Source organism: Salvelinus fontinalis, chromosome 16 (genome assembly GCF_029448725.1).
Source record: "Salvelinus fontinalis isolate EN_2023a chromosome 16, ASM2944872v1, whole genome shotgun sequence".
Taxonomy (NCBI): Eukaryota; Metazoa; Chordata; class Actinopteri; order Salmoniformes; family Salmonidae; genus Salvelinus; species Salvelinus fontinalis.
The window spans coordinates 46935530-46962383 of NC_074680.1; the positions used below are offsets into that span (position 1 = coordinate 46935530).

Here is a 26854-nt window from a genome sequence, read left to right on the forward strand (position 1 = left end):
GTTTATGTCCAACGGCCGACGAGCACCGATACGTCTTATCTATATTTTCTCTTCAGTATTTATCTTCATAAGACAAGGATTAAAAAATATTTGCCAGGAGACTTGATTCACAATGATAATTGCTAGCTGAGATTGTGAAAGTATGATGTTGACATGATCAGTCCAATCAAAGCTACTGTACATTTAACGGGATTTGACGTCATTTCTGTGGCCAATGACCTTGAGCATTCTTGGAAGGCCACTTGCAATATAACTCTGTGGTAGGACCCAAAGGGCTGACATTTTGGATGTCTACCATTACTAAAGGACTGAAGCTAGGCGATTGCGCAAGGTCCCCATGAGTGACAGAAAACTGAGCCAATCACGGTGCAATGCTCCTATTTTCTGCTGGCCCGCCCCACCACCACAGAAAGCGCTGAGCTAGGCTGAAACACCTGCATTTTGGAGCTGCCTTACTCAAGAAAACCTAAAAGAGACTTATGGGTATGGGGGCCCACCTCAAAGCCATGTATGTCAGGGCACGTTCTAATAGCCTCAGCCAACGGTTTGATGGTGAGGGCGAAGAGGTGAGAGCTAATTGGGCAACCTTGTCTGTTACCCCTATAGAGAGAGAAAGAGGAGGAAGTAATCCCATTGGTAGCAATCCTAGTTTTAGGAGATTTGTAGAGTGATTTTATGAAATTTACAAACACGGTACATAAACCAAACTTTTCCAAGACGCGAAAGAGATATGGCCATTTGACCATATCAAAGGCCTTTTCGGCGTCGAGGTAGACTGCGACACTAGTCATTTTGTTTTTGTTAGCAAGGTGAATTATATCAAAGAACCTTCTGAGATTATTGGAGGACAATCTATTAATTATGAAGCCAGTCTGATCTGGGTTGACCAGCAGGGGGAGGCATAACTCCAGTCTCTTAGATAGCATCTTGGTGACCAGTTTACAATCTATATTTAGGAGAGAGATTGGTCTATAGGAGGTGCACATTTAGTGGGTTTTTCCCTTTTTTGTGAATTACTGTAATCACAGTTTGAGAGAAAGACTCTGGAAAGCAGTTGTCTTCCCCGGCTCTTTTTAAGTACCTCCATAAGGTAAGGTACCAACAGCTCCTTAAATTATTTATAGAAGTCTGCAGGGAAGCCATCCTTCCCAGGAGATTCATTAGAAGGTAAGGATTTAATTGCCTCCAACAATTGAGGGACTGAGAACAGTTCACTCAGGCGCTCTCTGTCTTCCTCTGACAGGCATGGGAGGTTGACAGAGGAGAGAAAAGAGTCGATCTCTGATAGATCATCACTTGATTAGGAAGTATAGAGGTCCCTGTAATATTTATTAGAAGTATCATTCATGTCAGTAGAGTCGAAAGATCTCATTAGTAACCGTTTCTATTGCATTACATGTCCTCTTACTTTCCTCTGCTTTCAAAACCCACGCTGATTGTCAGACTAAAACCCACGCTGATTGTCAGACTAAAACCCACGCTGATTGTCAGACTAAAACCCACGCTGATTGTCAGACTAAAACCCACGCTGATTGTCAGACTAAAACCCACGCTGATTGTCAGACTAAAACCCACGCTGATTGTCAGACTAAAACTCACGCTGATTGTCAGACTAAAACCCACAATCCCAACAATCAAACATGAAAACACTGGTAGTTGTTGCTCGCTTTCCATCTTGCTCTTACTTGCCAGCGTAAACTAAAACCTACGAGCTCTCTATGTTGAAAACAAACGTTGTGAATAGACATTTATGGCTGAATATTTAGTGTCAACAATAAGGGCTGTTTGAGTCTCTTTTCAGGAGAGGAGAAACATAAATGGGGGGAACAGAAGTGGGCCTAAGCCTACTAATTTGCTTCACCCAGTGGATATTGACAAAACCAAGATATATTCTCCTGTAAATGTAATACAATTTACCACGGGGGAAAAAAACTGTGTCCAGATCAACTGTAGCGACCGAATCGCGGGGTAAACGGATTCAAATTCCAAGTAGACATTAGACAGTTCAGTCCCAGGACAGCACAAACGAGAAGAAGAAGAAACAATAAACTCCGTCTTATCCCACGGATAGACCTTCGTGAAGCAAAGGCGTTTCAGTTATTGGAGAAAAGTGAACACTTCTGCCGGCGTGTCGAAGAGATGGCTTTGGCCGTTGTACTGAACTTTCATCCGTGTAGGGAGGATGAGGTAGCAGGTGATGTCGTTCTCCTTCAGTGCATTGGCGGCTGGTTTATACTGCTTGCGACGTTTGGCGAGATCCGCGCCCATATTCCGGGAGAAGGCTGACCCTCTTACCATCGATGGTGACGTCTCCTTTGGCTCTTGCGAGTCGCAGTATCTTCTCACCGTCTTGGAAACGGAGGAACCTAATCAGGAAGGCCTGTGGGGGCTCATCTGGCGTGGGGCTTCGGTGTTGAGGTTCTGTGGGCGCGTTCGATTTCCAGCGGCTTGGTGAAGTTGGTTATGCCTAGAACATCAGGGATCCATTGAGTGAAGAAACGGACCGGGTCACGGCCCTCGCTGTCCTCGTTCAATCCCACCACACGGATATTACTACGGTTGCTCTGGTTCACCATCTGGTCTACCTTGTTTTTTAGATAGTCCTTTTTGCAGCTGTTTCATAACCTGGCCATGTCAAGTATCTTCAACTGTGCTAATGTGTAACTCAACCTCAGTCTTTCTCAAAAGGAGATCATTCAGGGAGGATTTCAGGACGTCAATGGAAGAATGGAGTTCAACCGATTTCTTGTCAATTTTCAAAGATCTTTGTTACCATCTTGAATTTCCTGGAGGAGAGTAGCGAGCATGCCGGCAGACTCGGAAGAGGCTGGCTAAGAGCAAAAGTCTGGAACTGTCATCTGAGTTATGAGGGCTAATGCTAATCTTGCTTGCTGTGGTGTTATCATTATCTTGAGATTTAACAAAGTTTTGGTCATCCTTCTTGTCTCTCGGCCGGAGGTCCAAGGCTCTTTGTGAAGGTAAGTACTGAACAGTTTATCAGCCGGTGTTAGAATATTGTTTCAACGTTGTTATTTATGGTAATAATAGGATAACTTTGAAGAGCTCGGTGTGTTAACGTCTGTTCAGCTCCGTGCTCTCATAGTGCACTACTGTGGACCAGATGAAAAGGCCCATAAGGTGGCATTGCTCTAGTAGTGAACTATATAGGGACTAGGGACGCCATTTCAGACACTGCTAAGCCATGCAGTTCAATAACCAGGCCGTTTAATAACCAGGCCGTTCAATAACCAGGCCGTTTAATAACCAGCTGTTCAATAACCAGGTCGTTCAATAACCAGGCAGTTCAATAACCAGGCCGTTTAATAACCAGCTGTTCAATAACCAGGCAGTTCAATAATCAGGCAGTTCAACAACCAGGCAGTTCAATAACCAGGCAGTTCAACAACCAGGCAGTTCAATAATCAGGCAGTTCAACAACCAGGCAGTTCAATAACCAGGCCGTTTAATAACCAGGCCGTTCAATAACCAGGCAGTTCAATAACCAGGCCGTTTAATAACCATGCCGTTTAATAACCAGGCCGTTCAACAACCAGGCAGTTCAATAACCAGGCCGTTTAATAACCAGGCCGTTTAATAACCAGGCCGTTCAACAACCAGGCCGTTCAACAACCAGGCCGTTCAATAATCAGGCAGTTCAACAACCAGGCAGTTCAATAACCAGGCAGTTCAACAACCAGGCAGTTCAATAATCAGGCCGTTCAACAACCAGGCAGTTCAACAACCAGGCCGTTCAACAACCAGGCAGTTCAATAACCAGGCAGTTCAACAACCAGGCAGTTCAATAATCAGGCCGTTCAATAACCAGGCAGTTCAATAACCAGGCAGTTCAATAACCAGGTCGTTCAATAACCAGGCAGTTCAATAACCAGGCCGTTTAATAACCAGCTGTTCAATAACCAGGCAGTTCAATAATCAGGCAGTTCAACAACCAGGCAGTTCAATAACCAGGCAGTTCAATAACCAGGCAGTTCAACAACCAGGCAGTTCAACAACCAGGCAGTTCAATAACCAGGCCGTTTAATAACCAGGCCGTTCAATAACCAGGCAGTTCAATAACCAGGCCGTTTAATAACCAGGCCGTTTAATAACCAGGCCGTTCAACAACCAGGCAGTTCAATAACCAGGCCGTTTAATAACCAGGCCGTTTAATAACCAGGCCGTTTAATAACCAGGGCGTTCAACAACCAGGCCGTTCAACAACCAGGCCGTTCAATAATCAGGCAGATCAACAACCAAGCAGTTCAATAACCAGGCAGTTCAACAACCAGGCAGTTCAATAATCAGGCCGTTCAACAACCAGGCAGTTCAACAACCAGGCCGTTCAACAACCAGGCAGTTCAATAACCAGGCAGTTCAACAACCAGGCAGTTCAATAATCAGTCCGTTCAACAACCAGGCAGTTCAACAACCAGGCCGTTCAATAACCAGGTCGTTCAATAACCAGGCAGTTCAATAACCAGGCCGTTCAATAACCAGGCAGTTCAATAACCAGGCAGTTCAATAACCAGGCCGTTCAATAACCAGGCAGTTCAATAACCAGCTGTTCAATAACCAGGCCGTTCAATAATCAGGCCGTTCAACAACCAGGCAGTTCAACAACCAGGCCGTTCAATAACCAGGTCGTTCATTAACCAGGCAGTTCAATAACCAGGCCGTTTAATAACCAGGCCGTTCAACAACCAGGCCGTTCAATAATCAGGCCGTTCAATAACCAGGTCGTTCAATAACCAGGCAGTTCAATAACCAGGCCGTTTAATAACCAGGCCGTTCAACAACCAGGCCGTTCAATAATCAGGCAGTTCAACAACCAGGCAGTTCAATAACCAGGCAGTTCAACAACCAGGCAGTTCAATAATCAGGCCGTTCAACAACCAGGCAGTTCAACAACCAGGCCGTTCAACAACCAGGCAGTTCAATAACCAGGCAGTTCAATAACCAGGCAGTACAACAACCAGGCAGGCGCATTATAGTCCATCTCAACATGACAACTACCAAGAGGAGAAGGTATGATGTCATCCTCTCACTCAGCTCCTCTTTTCTCCTCCAGTTAATCGACTAAGGGATACTAGGCCACCATAAAAGCCAGTGTTTCTGTTATGTGTTCTATTGAATTATGTTTGTAATTGAAGGATTTGAGAATTATTTTATTGAAAACCTTTAGAGAGAGCCCATGCCATGGGGGAAAATGTATTTATTCTGAGATTGAAATTTGAGTTGTTGGTATGTGCTTTTAATAGTTTAAGATTTGATGGTGCAGTACGTGCAAAACAAAACAATTACTGTAATCATAAATATAATTATAACACCTTTATTAGACACATAACTTAACAGTAAATTGGGGGTTTTCTCAAAGATACTCTTGTGTATGGAATGCCCCTGTTTACATTTACAAACAAAATACAATTAGCTTTGCTATTATATAATTTAAACATACTTATAGCATTTTCTTTTATAAAGTAAGCTACTCTTTTTTTAATATATTTTCTGATAAAGTGTCATGACAATGAGCTTGTAATTAGCAAATATCCTTTAACAAAATTATAAACGGCAACATGCAACAATTCCATAGATTTTACTGAGTTACAGTTCATATAAGGAAATCAGTCAATTGAAATAAATTCATTAGGTCCTAATCTATGGATTTCACATGACTGGGAATACACATATGCATTTGTTGGTCACAGATACCTTAAAAAAAAAATCGATAAAATGCAATTGTGTTCGTTGTCCGTAGCTTATGCCTGCCCCATACCATAACCCCACCACCACCATCGGGCACTCTGTTCACAACATTCAGCAAACCGCTGGCCCACACAACGCCATAAATGTTATCTGTGGTTGTAAGGCTGGTTGGACCCACTGCCAAATTCTCTAAAACGACGTTGGAGGCGGCATATGGTAGAGAAATTAACATTCAATTCTCTGGCAACAGTTCTGGTGGACATTCCTGCAGTCAGCAGGCCAATTGCACGCTCTCTTTCAAAACTTCAGACATCTGTGGCATTGTGTTGTGTGACAAAACTGCACATTTTAGAGTGGCCTTTTGGTGGATGGATTATCTTGGCAAAGGAAAAATGCTCACTAACCGGGCTGTAAACAAATTTGTGCACTCAAATTTTGAGAAATAAGTTTTTTGTGCGCATGTAAAATTTTGGGGATCTTTTATTTCAGCTTATGAAACATACCAACACTTTACATGTTTCGCTTATATTTTTATTCAGTGTATGTGCCCTTATAACCTAAATAGAGTATTTATAGATCTATTATATATATATTATATTATTATAGTTATCAAAACATCTTGCCAAATCTCAATAATCTATCAAAACAAAACACAAGTGTTGTTTTGGCTCAATGTCTAAAGCCGGGATTCAATCCGATCACCGATTTGAACAATGCGTCGTTTTAAACATAATTTCCAGTTAAACTGACATATGCCACGTTTATCGTGAATCTCCGTGAACGCAGACACATTGCCTTAAAAAAAAAAAGTTCATAAGCGGACAAAGCGCGATTGGATTGAATCCTCGGCTAAAAAGTGAGAGGTTTGTCAAACAGTGATTCCACGGTGAACACAAACACATGTTGTCAGTAGGAGGGAGGGAAGGCAGGCGCTAACTTAGCCAGTCACAGGTCACATGCTTCATCCTGTGAAATCTGTTACTTTGACTCCATCAGATGTGTTGTTGCCCTAATCTACACGTTGGACCTGGCAGTGTAGTGCATTTCCAACCATATATAATGTTCAACAACATTGTAATGTCTGCCACATAAACTTTGGAGATGGTCGCCAAAAGAGGCTGGCAGCTGCACCATTTCAGTTGTATGTACAGTACCTGTCAAAAGTTTGTTACACACCTACTCATTCAAGGATTTTCCTTTCATTTTTACTATTTTCTACATTGTAGAATAATAGTGAAGACAACAAAAACTATGAAATAACACATATGGAATCATGTAGTAACCAAAAAAGTGTTAAACACATCTAAATACATTTTATATTTGAGATTCTTCAAATTAGCCACCCTTTGCCTTGATGACACCTTTGCACACTCTTGGCATTTTCTCAACCAGCTTCATGAGGTAGTCACCCGGAATGCATTTTAATTAACAGGTGTGAATTTCTTTCCATCTTAATGCATTTGAGCCAATCAGTTGTGTTGTGACAAGGTAGAGTTGGACGTAAAACACAACGCAAGGTAGGGGTGGGATACAGAAGATAGCCCTATTTGGTAAAAGACCAAGTCAGAGAAACGACAGTCCATCATTATTTTAAGACATGAAGGTCAGTCAATCTGGAAATTTTCAAGAACTTTGAAAGTTTCTTCAAGTGCATTCGCAAAAACCATCAAGCGCCACGATGAAACTGGCTCTGATGAGAACCGCTGTAATGATGTGCGCTGAGAGTCGGGAAGCAAGAGCAGGGAGTGAGTGTTTTAATAAATTAACACAACATAATACAAAACAAGAAACACGAACAACGCACAGACATGACACAGAAACAATGACGCCTGGGGAAGGAACCAAAGGGAGTGACATATATAGGGAAGGAGCCAAAGGGAGTGACATATATAGGGAAGGAGCCAAAGGGAGTGACATATATAGGGAAGGAGCCAAAGGGAGTGACATATATAGGGAAGGAGCCAAAGGGAGTGACATATATAGGGAAGGAACCAAAGGGAGTGACATATATAGGGAAGGAGCCAAAGGGAGTGACATATATAGGGAAGGAACCAAAGGGAGTGACATATATAGGGAAGGAACCAAAGGGAGTGACATATATAGGGAAGGAACCAAAGGGAGTGACATATATAGGGAAGGAACCAAAGGGAGTGACATATATAGGGAAGGAACCAATGGGAGGGACATATATAGGGAAGGAACCAAAGGGAGTGACATATATAGTGAAGGAGCCAAAGGGAGTGACATATATAGGGAAGGAGCCAAAGGGAGTGACATATATAGGGAAGGAGCCAAAGGGAGTGACATATATAGGGAAGGAACCAAAGGGAGTGACATAAATAGGGCTGGTAACCAAGGAGGTGATAGAGTCCAGGTGAGTGTCATAATGCGCTGTTGCGCGTAACGATGGTAACAGGTGTGCCCCATAACGAGCAGCCTGGTGACCTCGAGGCCGGGGAGAGGGAGCCCACGTGACAACCGCCACAGGAAAGGAATACCCAGGGTTACCTCTGCTGCAGAGGATAAGTTCATTAGAGTTAACTGCACCTCAGATTACAGCCCAAATAAATGCTTCACAGAGTTCAAGTAAAAGACACATCTCACCATCAACTGTTCAGAGGAGACTGCGTGAATCAGGCCTTCATGGTCGAATTGCTGCAAAGAAACCACTACTAAAGGACACCAATAAGATGAAGAGACTTGCTTGGGCCAAGAAACATGAGCAATGGACATTAGACCGGTGGAAATCTGTCCTTTCGTCTGATGAGTCCTTTTTTGAGATTTTTGGGTCTCTTCCCAGTGTCTTTGTGAGATGCAGAGTAAGTGAACGAATGATCTCCGTATGTGTGGTTCCCACCGTGAAGCATGGAAGAGGAGGTGTGATTTTGTGGGGGTGCTTTGCTGGTGACACTGTCTGTGATTTATTTAGAATTCAAGGCACACTTAACCAGCATGGCTACCACAGCATTCTGCAGCGATACGCCATCTCATCTGGTTTGCGCTTAGTGGGACTATCATTTGTTTTTCAACAGGACAATGACTCAAACACACCTTCAGCCTGTGTAAAGGCTTTTTGACCAAGAAGGAGAGTGATGGAGGGCTGCATTAGATGACCTGGCCTCCACAATCATCAGACCTCAACCCAAATAAGATGGTTTGGGATGAGTTGGACCGCAGAGTGAAGGAAAAGCAGCCAACAAGTCCTCAGTATATGTGGGAACTCCTTCAAGACTGTTGGAAAAGCATTCCAGGTGAAGCTGGTTGAGAGAATGCCAAGAGTATGCAAAGTCATCAAGGCAAAGGGTGGCTTCTTTAAAGAATATAAAATATATTTTGATTTACTTAACACTTTTTTGGTTACTACATGATTCCATATGTATTATTATCATAGTATTGATGTCTTCACTTTTATTCTACAAAATATGGAGAAAATAGGAAAAAATAAAGAAAAACCTTTTAATGTGTAGGTGTGTCTAAACTTTTGACTGGTACTGCATATCTGTATAAAATAGTTGACATATACTCATAAGTACTAAAGTACACATTGGTATGAATCACATAATTGGCGAGAAGAAGAAGAGGAGGAAGGATAAAGTGGCTGTGCAAGGCTGAAGCATATCTATATAGAAATCCTGTATAACACACTGTATCGTGGTCTGAGTAGAGCATGAAGAAAGGTACAAATTGACGTTGAGTGAAAAGTGAGGTGGGCGGCATCTTAAATGGCACCCTATTCCCTATGCAGTGCACTCCTTTTGACCAGGGCCCATAGGTCCCTAGTGCACTGCATAGGGAATAGGGTGCCATTTCGGGGCAAAGCCTTAGTAAATAAATTAAGACAGTGAGTTGGTTGTTTATGTGGTCTCTTTCTTCTCCTTCTGGGCGGAACGTCGGATCTTCATCTCAGTCAGCTGGATGTAACGGAGAACGTTGGTGTCTGGAATATAAAGACAGGGGGAAAAAAGGATGTTTTGGGAAAATAAACATCGACAGATTTATAAATGTTGATTAAGACCTCTGGGTTGTTCGGGTGAACTGTTGCCAGTTGAGTTATAGGTTTTAAATCTATCAATCTGGATGGGGGTTAGCCAAAATGGCAGTCTTCCATCCCATTGCTTTGCTGACATCCAGTTAAACTTGAAGTCACTGTCAAATGAATGCCATTCTCAATTCCATTTTAATTATTGGTCGCCTCAATAGAATGTACCCGTCTCAACTGTACCTTTGGAAAATAAATACGCTTTTTTTTTTCTCGATTCCAAAGAAACAAATCAATTTTTTTCAAAATGGTGTATCAAATTGAATAATATGTGAAATGTGCATAGGGTTAGCAGACTAGGTAGCCTAACCCTCACCTGCTGGCTGCTGTTTGTGGGACTCCTTGAGGTAGTGAAGGGCCTTGTGGAAGTCTCCTAGGTGATAGTAGGCCACCCCAGAGCGGTACAGAGCCTTGAAGTGGTCCCCTTCCTTACGCAGCACCTTCAGACAATACTCCTTCACACGCTCATAGTTGACCAGCTCCATCTGCAACAGGCACGCTGGGAGGAGAGAGAGGCAACAGTGGCGTGTATTCATGGATGCCAAGGGAAGCCAGGCTGCTTTTTTTTTAACATACAAAATTAAGTATTTTATCTGTCTATGTTTCATAAATGTCCATCAATTCGCAAGAGGCTAAATGTATATCACTGGAGAAAGCATCTGAACGAAACAGGGTCCCTGCTTTATCAGTGTGTGTAGCTCATCTACCTGATGCTGTCTGGTCAAAAAGAGTATGACACTGTTGTCGCCCATAGCATTGAATGCGAGGGAAGCCAGGGAGCATTTGGCCTCCCTCGATAAAAAAACATATATAAAATAATAACCAATCAGCGTTGAGCTAAACTGTGTGAGCTCAGCTGTGAATGGTCCCGACACACCAAAAAAATGTATCAAGGGAAGCCAGTTTGGATTTGGCTTCACACCAATGACATCACATCAAAAGCCAAACACAATTTACAGAAAACATTTTAATTGCTCTCCGGTGGATAGCTAGCTAGCTAAAACTATCCCTTTCCTAAATCAGCCATGGATGGAGATAGGGATTTGGACTTGTGGTTTTACTTAATTCTTTGTACTGGCCAATGATTATAACGATGATTCTTATCCAACCATAAATTAATACATTGTGTCCCTGGCCTGAGAGGATGGAAATACAACATGTTAACTAGCTAGCCTGGCGCATTGTTTCCCATGAAAGGAAATTACTCACTGGTCACCCACAAAGCCAATTCTTCCTTTGGCCGCCTCTCCTTCCAGTTCTCTGCTGCCAATGACTGGAATGAACTGCAAAAATCTCTGAAGCTGGAGACTCTTACCTCCCTCAGTAGCTTTAAGCACCAGCTGTCAGAGCAGCTCACAGATCACTGCACCTGTACATAGCTCATCTGTAAATAGCCCATCTATCTACCTCATCCCCATACTGTATTTATTTATTTATTTATCTTGCTCCTTTGCACCCCAGTATCTCAACTTGCACATTCATCCTCTGCACATCCTACCATTTCAGTGTTTAATTGCTATATTGTAATTACTTTGCCACCATGGCCTATTTATTGCCTTACCTCTCTTATCCTACCTCATTTGCACATGCTGTTTTTAGATTTTTATACTGTATTATTGATTGTATGTTTGTTTATTCCATGTGTAACTCTGTGTTGTTGTATGTGTCAAACTGCTTTTCTTTATCTTGGCCAGGTCGCAGTTGCAAATGAGAACTTGTTCTCAACTAGCCTACCTGGTTAAATAAAGATGAAATAAATAAATAAGTAATTAGGCTAGAGTGCAAGCATTTTAGTCAGGTAGTCTAGGACAACAACAATTAAAAGTGTGTACTGGTGATAGACCATTTAGGCAACATGAAAGAAGAGGATAGCATTGGCTTTTCTCTACAAATGTGTGTTTTCTACTTGCACACACACACACACACAACACACACACACACACACACACACACACACACACACACACACACACACACACACACACACACACACACACACACACACACACACACAAACACACACAAATGAGTAACATGGACAGCCACATATTTAGCTTATGTTGATTGGACTAAATCGTTTTTTTTTTGGTATCTTTTAGTTGTCACAGTATTAGACTAAGCAGTGGTGATTTGATGATGTTGAAATGGTGCTGGAATAGCGAAGGAAGCTCCTGTTTTCTTTGTGACTTCCTGTAACTCTCCATGGTTCTAAATCAATAGTTGTTTCCGTGGTTCCGAAAGCATTACCTTCCTAGACCATCCTGTAGGTCATGTAACTGTTTGTTACATGCAGTATGTTTGGTGGACTTCACCAGACAGATGTTGCTCTACGGTTTGGTGATGAAAATAAAGTGTGGTTGAATTTATTCTGCCACTGTGTCTTCTTATTGTCTCGGCCTTAGGCCTATACAGTGTCTTCGGAAAGCACTCAGGCCCCTTGACTTTTTCCACATTTTGTTACGTTACAGCCTTATTCTAAAATGTATTAAATAAATAAAAATCCTCAGCAATCTAAGCACAATACCCCATAATGACATCACAATACCCCATAATGACATCACAATACCCCATAATGACATCACAATACCCCATAATGACAAAGTGAAAACAGGTTTTTAGACAGTTTTGCAAATGTATTAAAAAAAAAACTTATTTACATAAGTATTCAGACCCTTTGCTATGATACTCGAAATTGAGCTCAGGTGCATCCTATTTCCATTGATCATCCTTGAGATGTTTCTACAACTTGATTGGAGTCCACCTGTGGTAAATTCAATTGATTGGACATGATTTGGAAAGGCACACACCTGTCTATATAAGGTCCCACAGTTGACAGTGCATGTCAGAGCAAAAACCAAGCCATGCGGCCGAAGGAAGGAATTCGAAGGAATTGTCCATAGAGCTCCAAGACAGGATTGTGTTGAGGCACAGATCTGGGAAAGGGTACCAAAACATTTCTGCAGCATTGAAGGGCCCCAAGAACACAGTGGCCTCCATCATTCTTAAATGGAAGAAGTTTAGAACCACCAAGACTCTGCGTAGACTTGGCCGCCCGGCCATACTGAGCAATCGGGGGAGAAGGGCCTTGGTCAGGGAGGTGAAAAATAATCAGATTGTCACTCTGACAGAGCTCCAGAGTTCCTCTGTGGAGTTGGGTGAACCTTCCAGAAGGACAACCATCTCTGCAGCACTCCACCAATAGGCCTTTATGGTAGAGTGGCCAGACGGAAGCCACTCGTCAGTTAAAGGCACATGTCAGCCCGCTTGGAGTTTTGCCAAAATCTGACCATGAGAAACAAGATTCTCTGGTCTGATGAAACCAAGATTTTACTCTTTGGCCTGAATGCCAAGCGTCACGTCCGGAGGAAACCTGGCACCATCCCTACGGTGTAGCATGGTGGTGGGATCATCATGCTGCAGGGATGTTTTTCAGCAGCAGGGACTGGGAGACTAGTCAGGATCGAGGGAAAGATGAACGGAGCAAAGTACAGAGAGATCCTTGATGAAAACCTGCTCCAGAGTGCTCCGTTTTTTATTTTATTTTATAAATTTGCAAAAAAAAATCTAAAAACCTGTTTTCGCTTTGTCATTATGGGGTATTGTGTGTAGATTGATGACGGGAAAAAACAATGTAATCAATTTTAGAATAAGGCTGTAAGGTAACAAAATGTGGAAAAAGTCAAATGGTCTGAATACTTTGTTAATCACAATGGCAAGGCATATGAACTAACAGGTTATAGAGCAAACAACGCAATTATCACAACACACAGGTTGTAATATGTCTTTTTCCCCCGGGCTTGTCTTCCCCGGTGATTTCACCCACCCATCACTGCAGAATTATTAAAACAATTCATTTGAATTTGGCGAAACAGGAATTAGATGTGAATGGCTACAGACAGTATAAAAATAAATGTCAATGTGTCAATCTTCATGCCTAAAACTTGACAGCAGGTTTAGTACAATTCTAAGTAGAGGCATTTGGAAATGCTGGCAGGTGACTGGTGAATATCAGCTGCATATTCAGAGATTATTTTCTCAGCCACGTTTAAACGTTAGAATAGGGCTACAATGAATCATGGCGGTGTGGACAATGGACATAATGATGGTGGTTATCATAATGATGAAGATGACGATGATGATGATGATGAGGATGATGATGATGATGATGTAGAGCAGTAATAAACCATTAGATCTACAGTCTGTAATATGTGGGGCGACATCGAACCCCGATGTCCTTATCTAAGACAATAGAACAATTACGTAACGATGATCACATACCTGCCATCATTCTTTTATTTATTTTTTTTTTTTTTTATTTTTTATTTTTTTTTTAGGGGTGGATCAGCTTAATATTGCGGAAAGAATGTTGCTTCCAATGTAATTGTCTGCATCATTTCCATTCCCCCATATTTTTTGGGGTAAATATATATATCCATATACGTATGCATACATATACACATATATACATACACATACCTATATAGACATACATACTTTTTTAAAGAATATGCCTTTATTACTATTCCCCGCGACCCTACCACCAATCCCCCAATTGGAGTAAACTTATAAACACTTCTGCTTTTACCTTCAATTTCTACATCTTATACCTATCTTACAGACACAGTCCACTTTACAATAGTTCTCTCTTATTTGTTCTTAGTCCTTCCTCTATTTCTGTTGTCCATCCAATTTTATTTCCACTTGTAACTGTGCTATTTCACAAAAGCTCCGCACCTATACACATTTCACAGATCCCGTATGCCCTACATTATCTTGTTATTAGTCACACCCTTCAGTTCCACTCAACCCTTCCCATCTATCTTCCAACATCATCCATTTCGGATTTCTATTTGCCATACATTTCTCAACTGTGCTGTGATGCTTCACAAAAGACCTGAACCTTCCTATTCTCATAGCTTCTACAGATTGTAAATTAAAAATAAACATCTTTGCCAAAATAATTATTATATTATTGATTGATTGACTATGGCTTTTCAAATCCCCCAGTATTGCTATCTGTAGCGTTAGTTTTAGGCAAATGTTGCAATTCTTCAGCCATTCCTGGACCTGTGACCAAAAACGAGCTACATATGGACAATACCAAAATAAATGATCTAATGACTCTGCCTCCTCACAACAGAATCTGCAGAGCTGGGAAGATTGTATACCCCATATATATAACATTCTATTAGTTGCAAGAATTTTGTACAGTAATTTATATTGAAAAATTCGAAGTTTTGAATCCGGCGTTGTTTTGCGTATCAATTCATAAACCATGTGCCATGGAATGGGTACATCGGAAATCTCTTCCCAACTATTTTGCAATTTGTATGGCACAGCTGTTAGTTTTTTGGTCCTTAAATGAAATTGGTATATGTTTTTATTTATCACACTTTTCTTTAACCATTTTTGTTCTTTAATACAGGGCCGACATACAAGTTCCTTACTTTTTTCCCCTTCTACTTGCCTCTTCCATTTTTGTGGTAATGCTGCAATTAATTGGTTGTAATTTTGGGTAGAGCAGACTTTTCCATATGTCTGTGTTAGCTGCATGTGTGACATAACTCCACCAGTCCTATTTATGATATCATTCACAAAAATTATACCTTTTTTAAACATTTCTTCGATAAATACAGTTTTTTTATCAATTATTATATTTGAATTTAACCACAATATTTGTTGTACTATTTGTTCCGTCCTTTCAGGTGGATTAAACTGAAATTGCAACCAACTTTCTAAGGCTTGTTTAAAGAATAAGGATATTTTGGAGATCATTTCCTTTTCAAACAACCGAAAATGAGCAGGTGTAATCTGAATAAAGGGAAAAAGGCCCTTCTTGAACATAGGATGAGACATTCGTACCAGTTTACTAGAGAACCAGTTTGGATTTAAGTATAACTTTTGTATGACCGATGCCTTTAGTGAGAGGTCTAATGCTTTAATATTTAATAATTTCTGCCCTCCGAATTCATATTCGTTATATAAATAGGCCCTTTTAATTTTATCTGGCTTGCCGTTCCAAATAAAATTGAATATTTTTTGTTCATATAATTTAAAAAACAGGTCACTAGGTGTAGGCAAAACCATAAGCAAATAGGTAAACTGTGATATGACTAAAGAGTTAATTAGGGTGATTTTTCCACAAATAGACAGGTATTTTCCTTTCCATGGTAGCAAGATCTTATCTATTTTTGCTAACTTTCTATAAAAATTTATTGGAGTGAGATCATTTCTTTCTTTTGGGATTTTTATACCGAGTATGTCCACATCTCCGTCAGACCATTTAATTGGTAAACTACATGGCAATATAAAATGTGTATTTTTTAGTGATCCAATACGTAATATGGTACATTTATCATAATTTGGTTTTAATCCAGAGAGGATAGCAAAGGTATCTAGATCCTCTATGAGGCCCTGGAGAGACTCTAGTTGTGGTTTTAAAAGAAAACATGAATCATCAGCGTACAATGACACCTTAGTTTTTAAGCCATGGATTTCTAATCCTTTAATATTAATGTTTGATCTAATTTTAACAGCTAACATTTCGATGGCAATAATAAATAGATATGCCGATAGTGGACAACCTTGTTTTACTCCTCTAGATAGTTTAAAACTTTCTGAGATGTAGCCATTATTTACTATTTTACACCTAGGGTTACTATACATAATTTTAACCCATTTTATAAGAGATTCCCCAAAATTGAAATATTCTAGGCATTTATATATAAACTCCAGTCGTACTTTATCAAAAGCCTTTTCAAAATCAGCTATGAAAACCAGGCCTGGTGTCCCCGATATCTCATAGTGTTCTATTGTTTCCAGTACTTGCCTTATATTATCTCCAATGTATCGTCCATGTAAAAAACCTGTCTGATTAGGATGAATAATATCTGACAAAACTTTTTTTATTCTATGCGCCAAGCATTTTGCTAGGATTTTTGCATCACAACACTGAAGTGTAAGAGGTCTCCAATTTTTTAATTGGACTGGATCTTTATATATACCACTTGGGTCCTGTTTCAGTAATAACGATATCAGACCTTCTTGTTGTGTGTCTGATAATCTACCATTTATATAGGAGTGGTTAAAACAAGTTAATAATGGTCCTTTGAGTATATCAAAAAACGTTTTGTATACTTCCACTGGTATGCCATCCAGCCCTGGAGTTTTCCCATCTTTAAAGGCCCCAATTGCAACAAGCAGTTCCTCCTCTGTAATTTGGCCTTCACATGAGTCTTTCTGTTCAGATGTTAATTTTACATTATTAATAGGAAAAAAATCCATACAATTAGTTTCAGTTAGTGGAGATGGAGGAGCCTGAAACGAAAACATATTCTTAAAGTACTTTACTTCCTCTTTCAAAATATCATTTGGTGAATCATGCGTGACTCCATCATTTGTCACAAGTTTTAATACATTTTTTTTGGTAGCATTTCTATATTGAAGATTGAAAAAGAATTTGGTGCATTTTTCCCCATATTCCATCCAGTTCGCTTTATTTTTATAATATATTACACTGGATCTTTCTTGAATAAGTTCCTCCATTTCTTTTTGTTTTTCCTCTAAATTATTCTGTGCCTCTATGGTACCGTTTTTATTGCTATCTAACTGTACTGTTAGTCCTTCAATTTCCTTTGTTAATATGGACTCTTTTGATCTAAATTGCTTTTGTTTTATAGATGAGTACTGAATTGCATGGCCTCTAAAGGCACACTTAAAAGTGTCCCATACAATAAGGGGATCTGCTGTACCTATGTTATGTCTGAAAAAGTCAGTTATAAAATCTTCTGTCCTAGTTCTAAACAATTTATCATCTAGTAGACTTTGATTAAATTTCCAGTATCCTCGCCCACGTGGAAATTCTGTAAGAGAAATATATATGCCAATTATGTGATGATCCGACCGCATTCTATCCCCTATCAACACTTTTTTAACTTTTGGTGCCAGAGAGAATGGAATAAGAAAGTAGTCAAGACGACTAGCTTGATTCAGCCTCCGCCATGTATATCTCACTAAATCAGGGTATTTAAGTCTCCATATATCCACTAATTCCAATATATCCATGACATTCATGATTTCCTTAAGTGCCTGAGGGTGATAATTTGTAGTGTGATTTCCTTTCCGGTCTATAGAGCTATTTAAGACCGTATTAAAATCTCCCATTATAATAATAGAGTCTAGTGTTGCTTGTAGAGTTGATAAGTTCTTATATATATTTTCAAAGAAGCTTGGATCATCATTATTCGGACCGTATAGGTTAACAAGCCATATTTGTTTATTGTCCAATAACATATTTAAAATAATCCATCTACCTTGAGGATCTGTTTGGACAATTTGCACATTTGGATCAAAATTATTGTTAATTAAGATCATCACCCCTTTTGAATTTCTTTGCCCATGGGAGAAATATATTTTGCCCACCCAGTTCTTTTTCCACAAAACTTCATCTAAAACTGTTGAATGGGTTTCCTGTAAACAATAAATATTATAATCCTTCTCTTTTAGCCAGGTAAATACTGATCGTCTTTTCTTATTATCTGCTAAGCCATTACAATTGTAACTGGCTATACTTATTTCACCACTTACCATGAGACACACCTTTCATTCTTTTAATCAGAATATATTTTTGTAAACGTACTATTAAAACGTAACATAATGATTGAGTGTCTATATAGTTGTACCATGATATTTGCATTTCTACTAAGTAAACCTCCAATTGGTCCCTACTATTCCACCCGCTAAAAGGCCTCATCTCGAGATGGCTTGTCATCCCAATGCCCGGCAGACCACCCTCGACCCCCTGTATCCCATAGCCCTGAACCGACTGGGATCCATTCTTTGAAAAGAGCATACAGTTCCATTTACCGAATTGAAGTAAATCAATTGCCATATGCATTTCCATTGCCGTCACCTCGATTTGTATTATATATAGCTGTGGATCATCCTCTATTGTACCTTACATCTTTTACTTCTTCTTTCGCAACAGTTGTGGGATACACACATACACACTCAGCCCTTACCCCCACACAACCATAAGCTCACTTTCTCAACAGTTGCACCATCCCAGAGCCCAACTCAAGATGGGTCATGATTTCCAAATGCCATTGCAGTTGCAGCTGCATGAGAAGGCCTGCAAGACCGCGCAAAAAAATAAGCAAAAATTGAAATTTATTTACCATTGTCATATCCTAGATAATGGCCGTCAAATGTACACCCTATTCCTGAAAAAAACACCCACAATACGGCCACCAGTCATGACCATGTCCCCACGCATCTCCATGCAGTCCGACCTTGATTCTGTGCCACCAGGGCCACAATAATATACCCCCTCTCTGAATGTCCGAGTGTGACCCCCTCCCCATGGGTTACTGCAGCTAGTGTTGCCAGCACTGCCACTGCCTGGGTGGGGGTACCCCACCGGAATCCCCACCGGCTAGGTACAAGGTCGTCAAGGTTCTCATTAGCAGCTTTGAGAAATTCCTTGTATATTTTCCTCTCCCTTTAGGGGGCTTTGGCTTTGCAGGACCAACCCTGCCAAGCAGGCTCAGAATCTTGAGGGGGCAGTGCTGCTCTTGGTCTCTGACCTCATTTTAGCTGCATATAGACCGCTTACAGCGAGCACATAAAACAGTTAGGGACTTCTCCTTAATATCTGGGTCATTCAGGTGGGTGTCTAGGGTATAGGGCCATAGACAGTACCATTAAAATAGGATAATAATTAGATATAATTTATTAAGATAAAAAAAATGTAGTTTTCCATGATAGGACAATAAATAAATAAGACGTATAATTCATTATAAAAGTATATCCATCATCTGAACAACATTGAAAGCCCTCATACCCGGCTCACAGCAATACATTGGCTCTGGGATATGCAACCATTTCATTACTCACTCACTCAACTTTCCAAACATAACAAATAAGATAAAAAATAAAATAAACACAAACCATACCATCCACACATACTGTGCCTTCTGTTTACTTAGTTTTTATCTTCACTATGTTGAATTAGTGCTTGTGTGTTCAATTAGTTATATGTGAAGATTTATAAAAAAGCTATATTTTTTGTTGTATTGTTACAATCAGTAACCGGGCTTGAATTGTGTTTATTTTCCTCGTCTATGAGAATTTTGTAAATTTTAAAATAACCATGGAGTAGTCTTTGTGTCTCTGAACAACTGGTTATCAATATATAGTTTATCAACTACGAGAGCTACTCGTTTCGCTTTTAATCTGTTTTCTTTGAAAATTGGATACAGAACTTTGCGCCGTTCTGCAATTTCTTTCGGAAACTGATCATTCATGCCAATTTTGGTCCCAGCAAGTCTTTTACCTAGGCTTTTAACCATTATTTTATCTTTAAATGAAGCAAATTTTGCAACGATTGGGCGTTCGTACCTCTGCCCTCTCTGTCCGAAGCGGTGAACACGTTCAAGTTGGATTTTGTCGACAACTTCGCATGGAATCTGAAGCGCTGTACGGAGGAACTCTCTAACTATAGATTCAGGAACTTCTCCTTCTTTTTCTTGGATACCTGTAAGTACCAAATTCTCTCTCATGGATCTAGTTTGAATCTCCAGTAAGGCTTCCTTCAGAACGATGTTCTCTTTTTTAATTCCATTCATTTCGGTTTGAATCTTATTGACTGTCCCTTTTAGCGCGTGTGTTTCCTTCTCCAATGTCGCAGCTTTTTCATCACTCATCTCTAGGCTTGCCTTTAACTCTTTTATATCCTTACTAAGTAATTCAAGTAAACCCAGTTTGTCATTTATTGATTTTAACAGATCAGTTTCGACCTTTACCATTCCCGGTGGTGAGAATATTAAATCGTCAGTATCTGTCGAAGAATCTCGCTTGCGTTTTGTAAACGGTTCCCCTGTCTTATTCTCCGTCATGTTTGGTTGTTGTCTGTGTTCGTAATATTTGTCGATAAATGTCTCTAGTTTTAGGATTTGTTTTGTGTTATTATCCAGATTGAAGGTTTATCACTCACCAGATTATGTAGTGCTAATATTTTAGTCTATTTAGCAGATATTTCGAATATTATGTTTTATCTTGAGGTGCTCTACATAACTTCGTTCAGTCCGCCATTACCTTTACTTTACCTTTACGTCCGCCGTCTACGTCCTACGTCTTGAAATGGTGTTGTTTTGAAATGTTGAAATTTTGAAATGTTGAAATGTTGAAATGGTGCTGGAATAGCGAAGGAAGCTCCTGTTTTCTTTGTGACTTCCTGTAACTCTCCATGGTTCTAAATCAATAGTTGTTTCCGTGGTTCCGAAAGCATTACCTTCCTAGACCATCCTGTAGGTCATGTAACTGTTTGTTACATGCAGTATGTTTGGTGGACTTCACCAGACAGATGTTGCTCTACGGTTTGGTGATGAAAATAAAGTGTGGTTGAATTTATTCTGCCACTGTGTCTTCTTATTGTCTCGGCCTTAAGCCTATACAGTGTCTTCGGAAAGCACTCAGGCCCCTTGACTTTTTCCACATTTTGTTACGTTACAGCCTTATTCTAAAATGTATTAAATAAATAAAAATCCTCAGCAATCTAAGCACAATACCCCATAATGACATCACAATACCCCATAATGACATCACAATACCCCATAATGACAAAGTGAAAACAGGTTTTTAGACAGTTTTGCAAATGTATTAAAAAAAAAACTTATTTACATAAGTATTCAGACCCTTTGCTATGATACTCGAAATTGAGCTCAGGTGCATCCTATTTCCATTGATCATCCTTGAGATGTTTCTACAACTTGATTGGAGTCCACCTGTGGTAAATTCAATTGATTGGACATGATTTGGAAAGGCACACACCTGTCTATATAAGGTCCCACAGTTGACAGTGCATGTCAGAGCAAAAACCAAGCCATGCGGCCGAAGGAAGGAATTCGAAGGAATTGTCCATAGAGCTCCAAGACAGGATTGTGTTGAGGCACAGATCTGGGAAAGGGTACCAAAACATTTCTGCAGCATTGAAGGGCCCCAAGAACACAGTGGCCTCCATCATTCTTAAATGGAAGAAGTTTAGAACCACCAAGACTCTGCGTAGACTTGGCCGCCCGGCCATACTGAGCAATCGGGGGAGAAAGGCCTTGGTCAGGGAGGTGAAAAATAATCAGATTGTCACTCTGACAGAGCTCCAGAGTTCCTCTGTGGAGTTGGGTGAACCTTCCAGAAGGACAACCATCTCTGCAGCACTCCACCAATAGGCCTTTATGGTAGAGTGGCCAGACGGAAGCCACTCGTCAGTTAAAGGCACATGTCAGCCCGCTTGGAGTTTTGCCAAAATCTGACCATGAGAAACAAGATTCTCTGGTCTGATGAAACCAAGATTTTACTCTTTGGCCTGAATGCCAAGCGTCACGTCCGGAGGAAACCTGGCACCATCCCTACGGTGTAGCATGGTGGTGGGATCATCATGCTGCAGGGATGTTTTTCAGCAGCAGGGACTGGGAGACTAGTCAGGATCGAGGGAAAGATGAACGGAGCAAAGTACAGAGAGATCCTTGATGAAAACCTGCTCCAGAGTGCTCCGTTTTTTATTTTATTTTATAAATTTGCAAAAAAAAATCTAAAAACCTGTTTTCGCTTTGTCATTATGGGGTATTGTGTGTAGATTGATGACGGGAAAAAACAATGTAATCAATTTTAGAATAAGGCTGTAAGGTAACAAAATGTGGAAAAAGTCAAATGGTCTGAATACTTTGTTAATCACAATGGCAAGGCATATGAACTAACAGGTTATAGAGCAAACAACGCAATTATCACAACACACAGGTTGTAATATGTCTTTTTTCCCCCGGGCTTGTCTTCCCCGGTGATTTCACCCACCCATCACTGCAGAATTATTAAAACAATTCATTTGAATTTGGCGAAACAGGAATTAGATGTGAATGGCTACAGACAGTATAAAAATAAATGTCAATGTGTCAATCTTCATGCCTAAAACTTGACAGCAGGTTTAGTACAATTCTAAGTAGAGGCATTTGGAAATGCTGGCAGGTGACTGGTGAATATCAGCTGCATATTCAGAGATTATTTTCTCAGCCACGTTTAAACGTTAGAATAGGGCAACAATGAATCATGGCGGTGTGGACAATGGACATAATGATGGTGGTTATCATAATGATGAAGATGACGATGATGATGATGATGATGATGATGATGATGATGATGATGATATAGAGCAGTAATAAACCATTAGATCTACAGTCTGTAATATGTGGGGCGACATCGAACCCCGATGTCCTTATCTAAGACAATAGAACAATTACGTAACGATGATCACATACCTGCCAGACTGTTGTAACACTCCAACTCGGCGTTCTCCATGGCACCTTTCTGCTCGTCCGTCAGGCTGTCTGATTTGGTCATAGTAGGCAGCACCGAGGAAGGAGACTTAGAGCTGGCTTCAGGGTCTCCCAGCACCCGGCACAATCCCTTCATCTCTAATAAAGCACGGTGGTACTTGCCAATCGCCTCCCGGTACTTTTTATCCTTGTAACACTGTGTGCCTTGCGTCTTGAAGTCAATGGCGCGCTTCACAACGTCCGCGGGTTCGGACCGTTCAGAATTAGGCGGTTTGACAGCGGAGCTGGCGTGCTGGTGCTGCCGACCGCCGTGCTGCTGGTATCGGGCATCCCTGGGTCGGTTACCGGGAGGCTGAGCACACTGTTGCAGCTTCGGGGTACCACTGATGTTGAGGCCGCCCGTTACCGTGACACCATCCACTCTAGAGATGCCATCATACCCAGTCTGGTTTACACTCATCTTCTCGATAATAATTAGACTACTTATTCGACGCGCTTTACACTCAAATGATAGCCAAGTCGACACAACGCCTGTCTGGTTATTCTAGGGGAAATATATAGATTCAGTCCTGCATCGTGCACCGGTTGTCTTCACAGTTTTCGTGCATCCCCTGTTTTCTACTTGTGGCGCAAAGTAGTCTGGCGCTAGGCAACACTGGTGCCCGCCTGTGACAGCTCGCACGCACGTTACAAGCCTGTATCTTTTATTTTCCAGTCTTCTGGTGACGGTGGAATCGGTCGTGCGTGCATCCGACTCTTCTTTTCCTCATATAATCATGATTCTAGAATCTCTGCCATGGATTTCTTTCGACAAAAGCCTGATGCGTGGCGCATCTCGCTTCTTCTGTAGTCTGTAGCCTCTACCTCAAAAGAAGAAATGCAGCAACCAGATAATAAATGACGAAAACAAGCTATGCCTCGCGTTTGTGTGTTCAGCAACCTGTTCCCTATAAAATAAAATAAAAGTCTGATATATTGCGCTCATATGTGCGCAGAGGCAGTGTAGATTTGTGGTGCGCGCTCCGTGGTCCCATGAGTACCATGATGTCATCCCGAACAGTCACTTAGGGCAGGGTTTCCCAAACTCGCCCCCCCCCCCCCCCCCCCCCCCCCCGACTTAGAAGGCAGTTGTTAACCCAGTGTTACTATCACTGCAGGCGGATGGTCAAGCTACTGTGATATAGGCAGATTTCTATCCAGGACTTGGTCATACAGGTTTCGTTTTGTATTATTATTTAGTCTAGGCTACTATTCAGATTCAGCACCACACCCATGGACATTGCAGTGGCAAGTAAATATCCCCGCATAGACACTGACCACTGAAGTGCAGCTGTTAGGGTGTGTCTAGAAGTTTCTGCCACTGGGCTGGAATGAATCCCAGATGAGATGTAAAAGCTGAAGTAAAATGTCACTCAGTCACTAAGGTCCACAGGCTGACTTGTAATTATAGACTATAGGCCATATGGTGCTCAGACATACCCTGTCATTCCAGGGCTTTTCCCAATATCCCATTAACTGCATGACTCAGATAAGCCTATAACAGTGACGTTCGGTGACGTTTAAGATGAGGGAGGACGATACATTATTTTTCTTGAGCATGGCCTTATTTCTATTACATCATAATGGATGACTGTCATTCTTTATTCCATTCATCCAGTTCAATGTAACAGTGACAGGTTTAGGTTACTGTCATTCATATTCCATTCATCCAGTTCAATGTAACAGTGATAGGTTTAGGTTACTGTCATTCATATTCCATTCACCCAGTTCAATGTAACAGTGATAGGTTTAGGTTACTGTCATTCATTATTCCATTCATCCAGTTCAATGTAACAGTGATAGGTTTAGGTTACTGTCATTCATTATTCCATTCATCCAGTTCAATGTAACAGTGATAGGTTTAGGTTACTGTCATTCATATTCACCCAGTTCAATGTATCAGTGATAGGTTTAGGTTACTGTCATTCATATTCACCCAGTTCAATGTAACAGTGATAGGTTTAGGTTACTGTCATTCATATTCACCCAGTTCAATGTAACAGTGATAGGTTTAGGTTACTGTCATTCTTTATTCATCCAGTTCAATGTAACAGTGATAGGTTTAGGTTACTGTCATTCTTTATTCATCCAGTTCAATGTAACAGTGATAGGTTTAGGTTACTGTCATTCTTTATTCATCCAGTTCAATGTAACAGTGACAGGTTTAGGTTACTGTCATTCTTTATTCATCCAGTTCAATGTAACAGTGACAGGTTTAGGTTACTGTCATTCATTATTCCATTCATCCAGTTCAATGTAACAGTGATAGGTTTAGGTTACTGTCATTCATATTCATCCAGTTCAATGTAACAGTGATAGGTTTAGGTTACTGTCATAATTTATTCCATTCATCCAGTTCAATGTAACAGTGATAGGTTTAGGTTACTGTCATTCATATTCACCCAGTTCAATGTAACAGTGATAGGTTTAGGTTACTGTAATTCACATTCTATTCACCCAGTTCAATGTAACAGTGATAGGTTTAGGTTACTGTCATTCATATTCACCCAGTTCAATGTAACAGTGATAGGTTTAGGTTACTGTCATTCATATTCCATTCACCCAGTTCAATGTAACAGTGATAGGTTTAGGTTACTGTCATTCATATTCTATTCACCCAGTTCAATGTAACAGTGATAGGTTTAGGTTACTGTCATTCATATTCTATTCACCCAGTTCAATGTAACAGTGATAGGTTTAGGTTACTGTCATTCATATTCCATTCACCCAGTTCAATGTAACAGTGACAGGTTTAGGCTACTACCTGATTCTAGAATGTTCTCTGTACCCATCATGAGGTCGCTACAACCTAGACTATGAATGCACGTTTACATCGTAGGTGTCAAGAGAAATTTGAGAAATTTGAGTAATCAAGGTGACAGACATTGACACACATTCAATACCGCCTTGCCTGCACCTTGCCTGCATCTCGCTGATCTAAGGATGTAATCATTAGCACAACAGTTGCAAATGAGAGTTTCTATTGGACACATTTAGGAATATTTATCCTTATTTTGTTCCCTTTGCTTCTGTAAGAAACATTTTTCAACAGAATCGGTTGAATGAATACACCCCTGATCACGCGTAAACACAGTTCACTTTCATAGCAGCCACGATGTATTCCTTCTGGCATCTACGTGCTCTCCTCTCACCTTGTCTCTTTGCTTGTGGACTTCAGTGCACAACACATCAGCTGTCTGTGGCCAGGAAGAAAAAACCTTTCCAAGCCAAACCTTCAGATAATAACATGTAACCACAAACTATATCGTTGTCGCCATATTGGCTAATGTCATAGTCAACATAGCTACTACATTTACATTTAAGTCATTTAGCAGACGCTCTTATCCAGAGCGACTTACAAATTGGATTACTATGTGGCAATACATTTCTAAAACCAAAAGCTTACCTTGACTTGGAAGAGTTCCAGTGTCGGATAGCCATAGACAGTTAGGTAACATAGCATACATATCTGTTTGATTATAAATATAACTATCTCTGTCTGTCTGTCTCTCTCTCTCTCTTGCTTCCCCTTCATTTTTGAAGAAATGTATTTGTTCAAAACTGTTCAACTATTGTCTTTCTCTTTGAGTCAACTACTCACCACATTTTATGCACTGCAGTGCTAGCTAGCTAGCTTATGCTTTCAGTACTAGATTTATTCTCTGATCCTTTGATTGGATGGCAACATGTTAATGCTGCAAGAGCTCTGATAGGTTGGAGAACGTCCTCTGGAAGTTGTCATAATTAC

General features: G+C 40.5%; 1 protein-coding gene across 1 annotated transcript; it reads right to left on the reverse strand.

Annotated features, from left to right (window-relative positions):
- Window positions 1-5313: 5313 nt before the first annotated feature.
- Window positions 5314-24127, reverse strand: LOC129813265 (tetratricopeptide repeat protein 9A-like). Its single transcript, XM_055865576.1, has 3 exons — window positions 23050-24127; window positions 10059-10241; window positions 5314-9640 (listed from the first exon to the last, which is right to left on the reverse strand). The coding sequence occupies exons 1-3, from the start codon at window positions 23525-23527 to the stop codon at window positions 9558-9560; spliced, it is 744 nt and encodes a 247-aa protein (XP_055721551.1). The 5' UTR covers window positions 23528-24127; the 3' UTR covers window positions 5314-9557.
- Between the last annotated feature and the right edge of the window lie 2727 nt (window positions 24128-26854).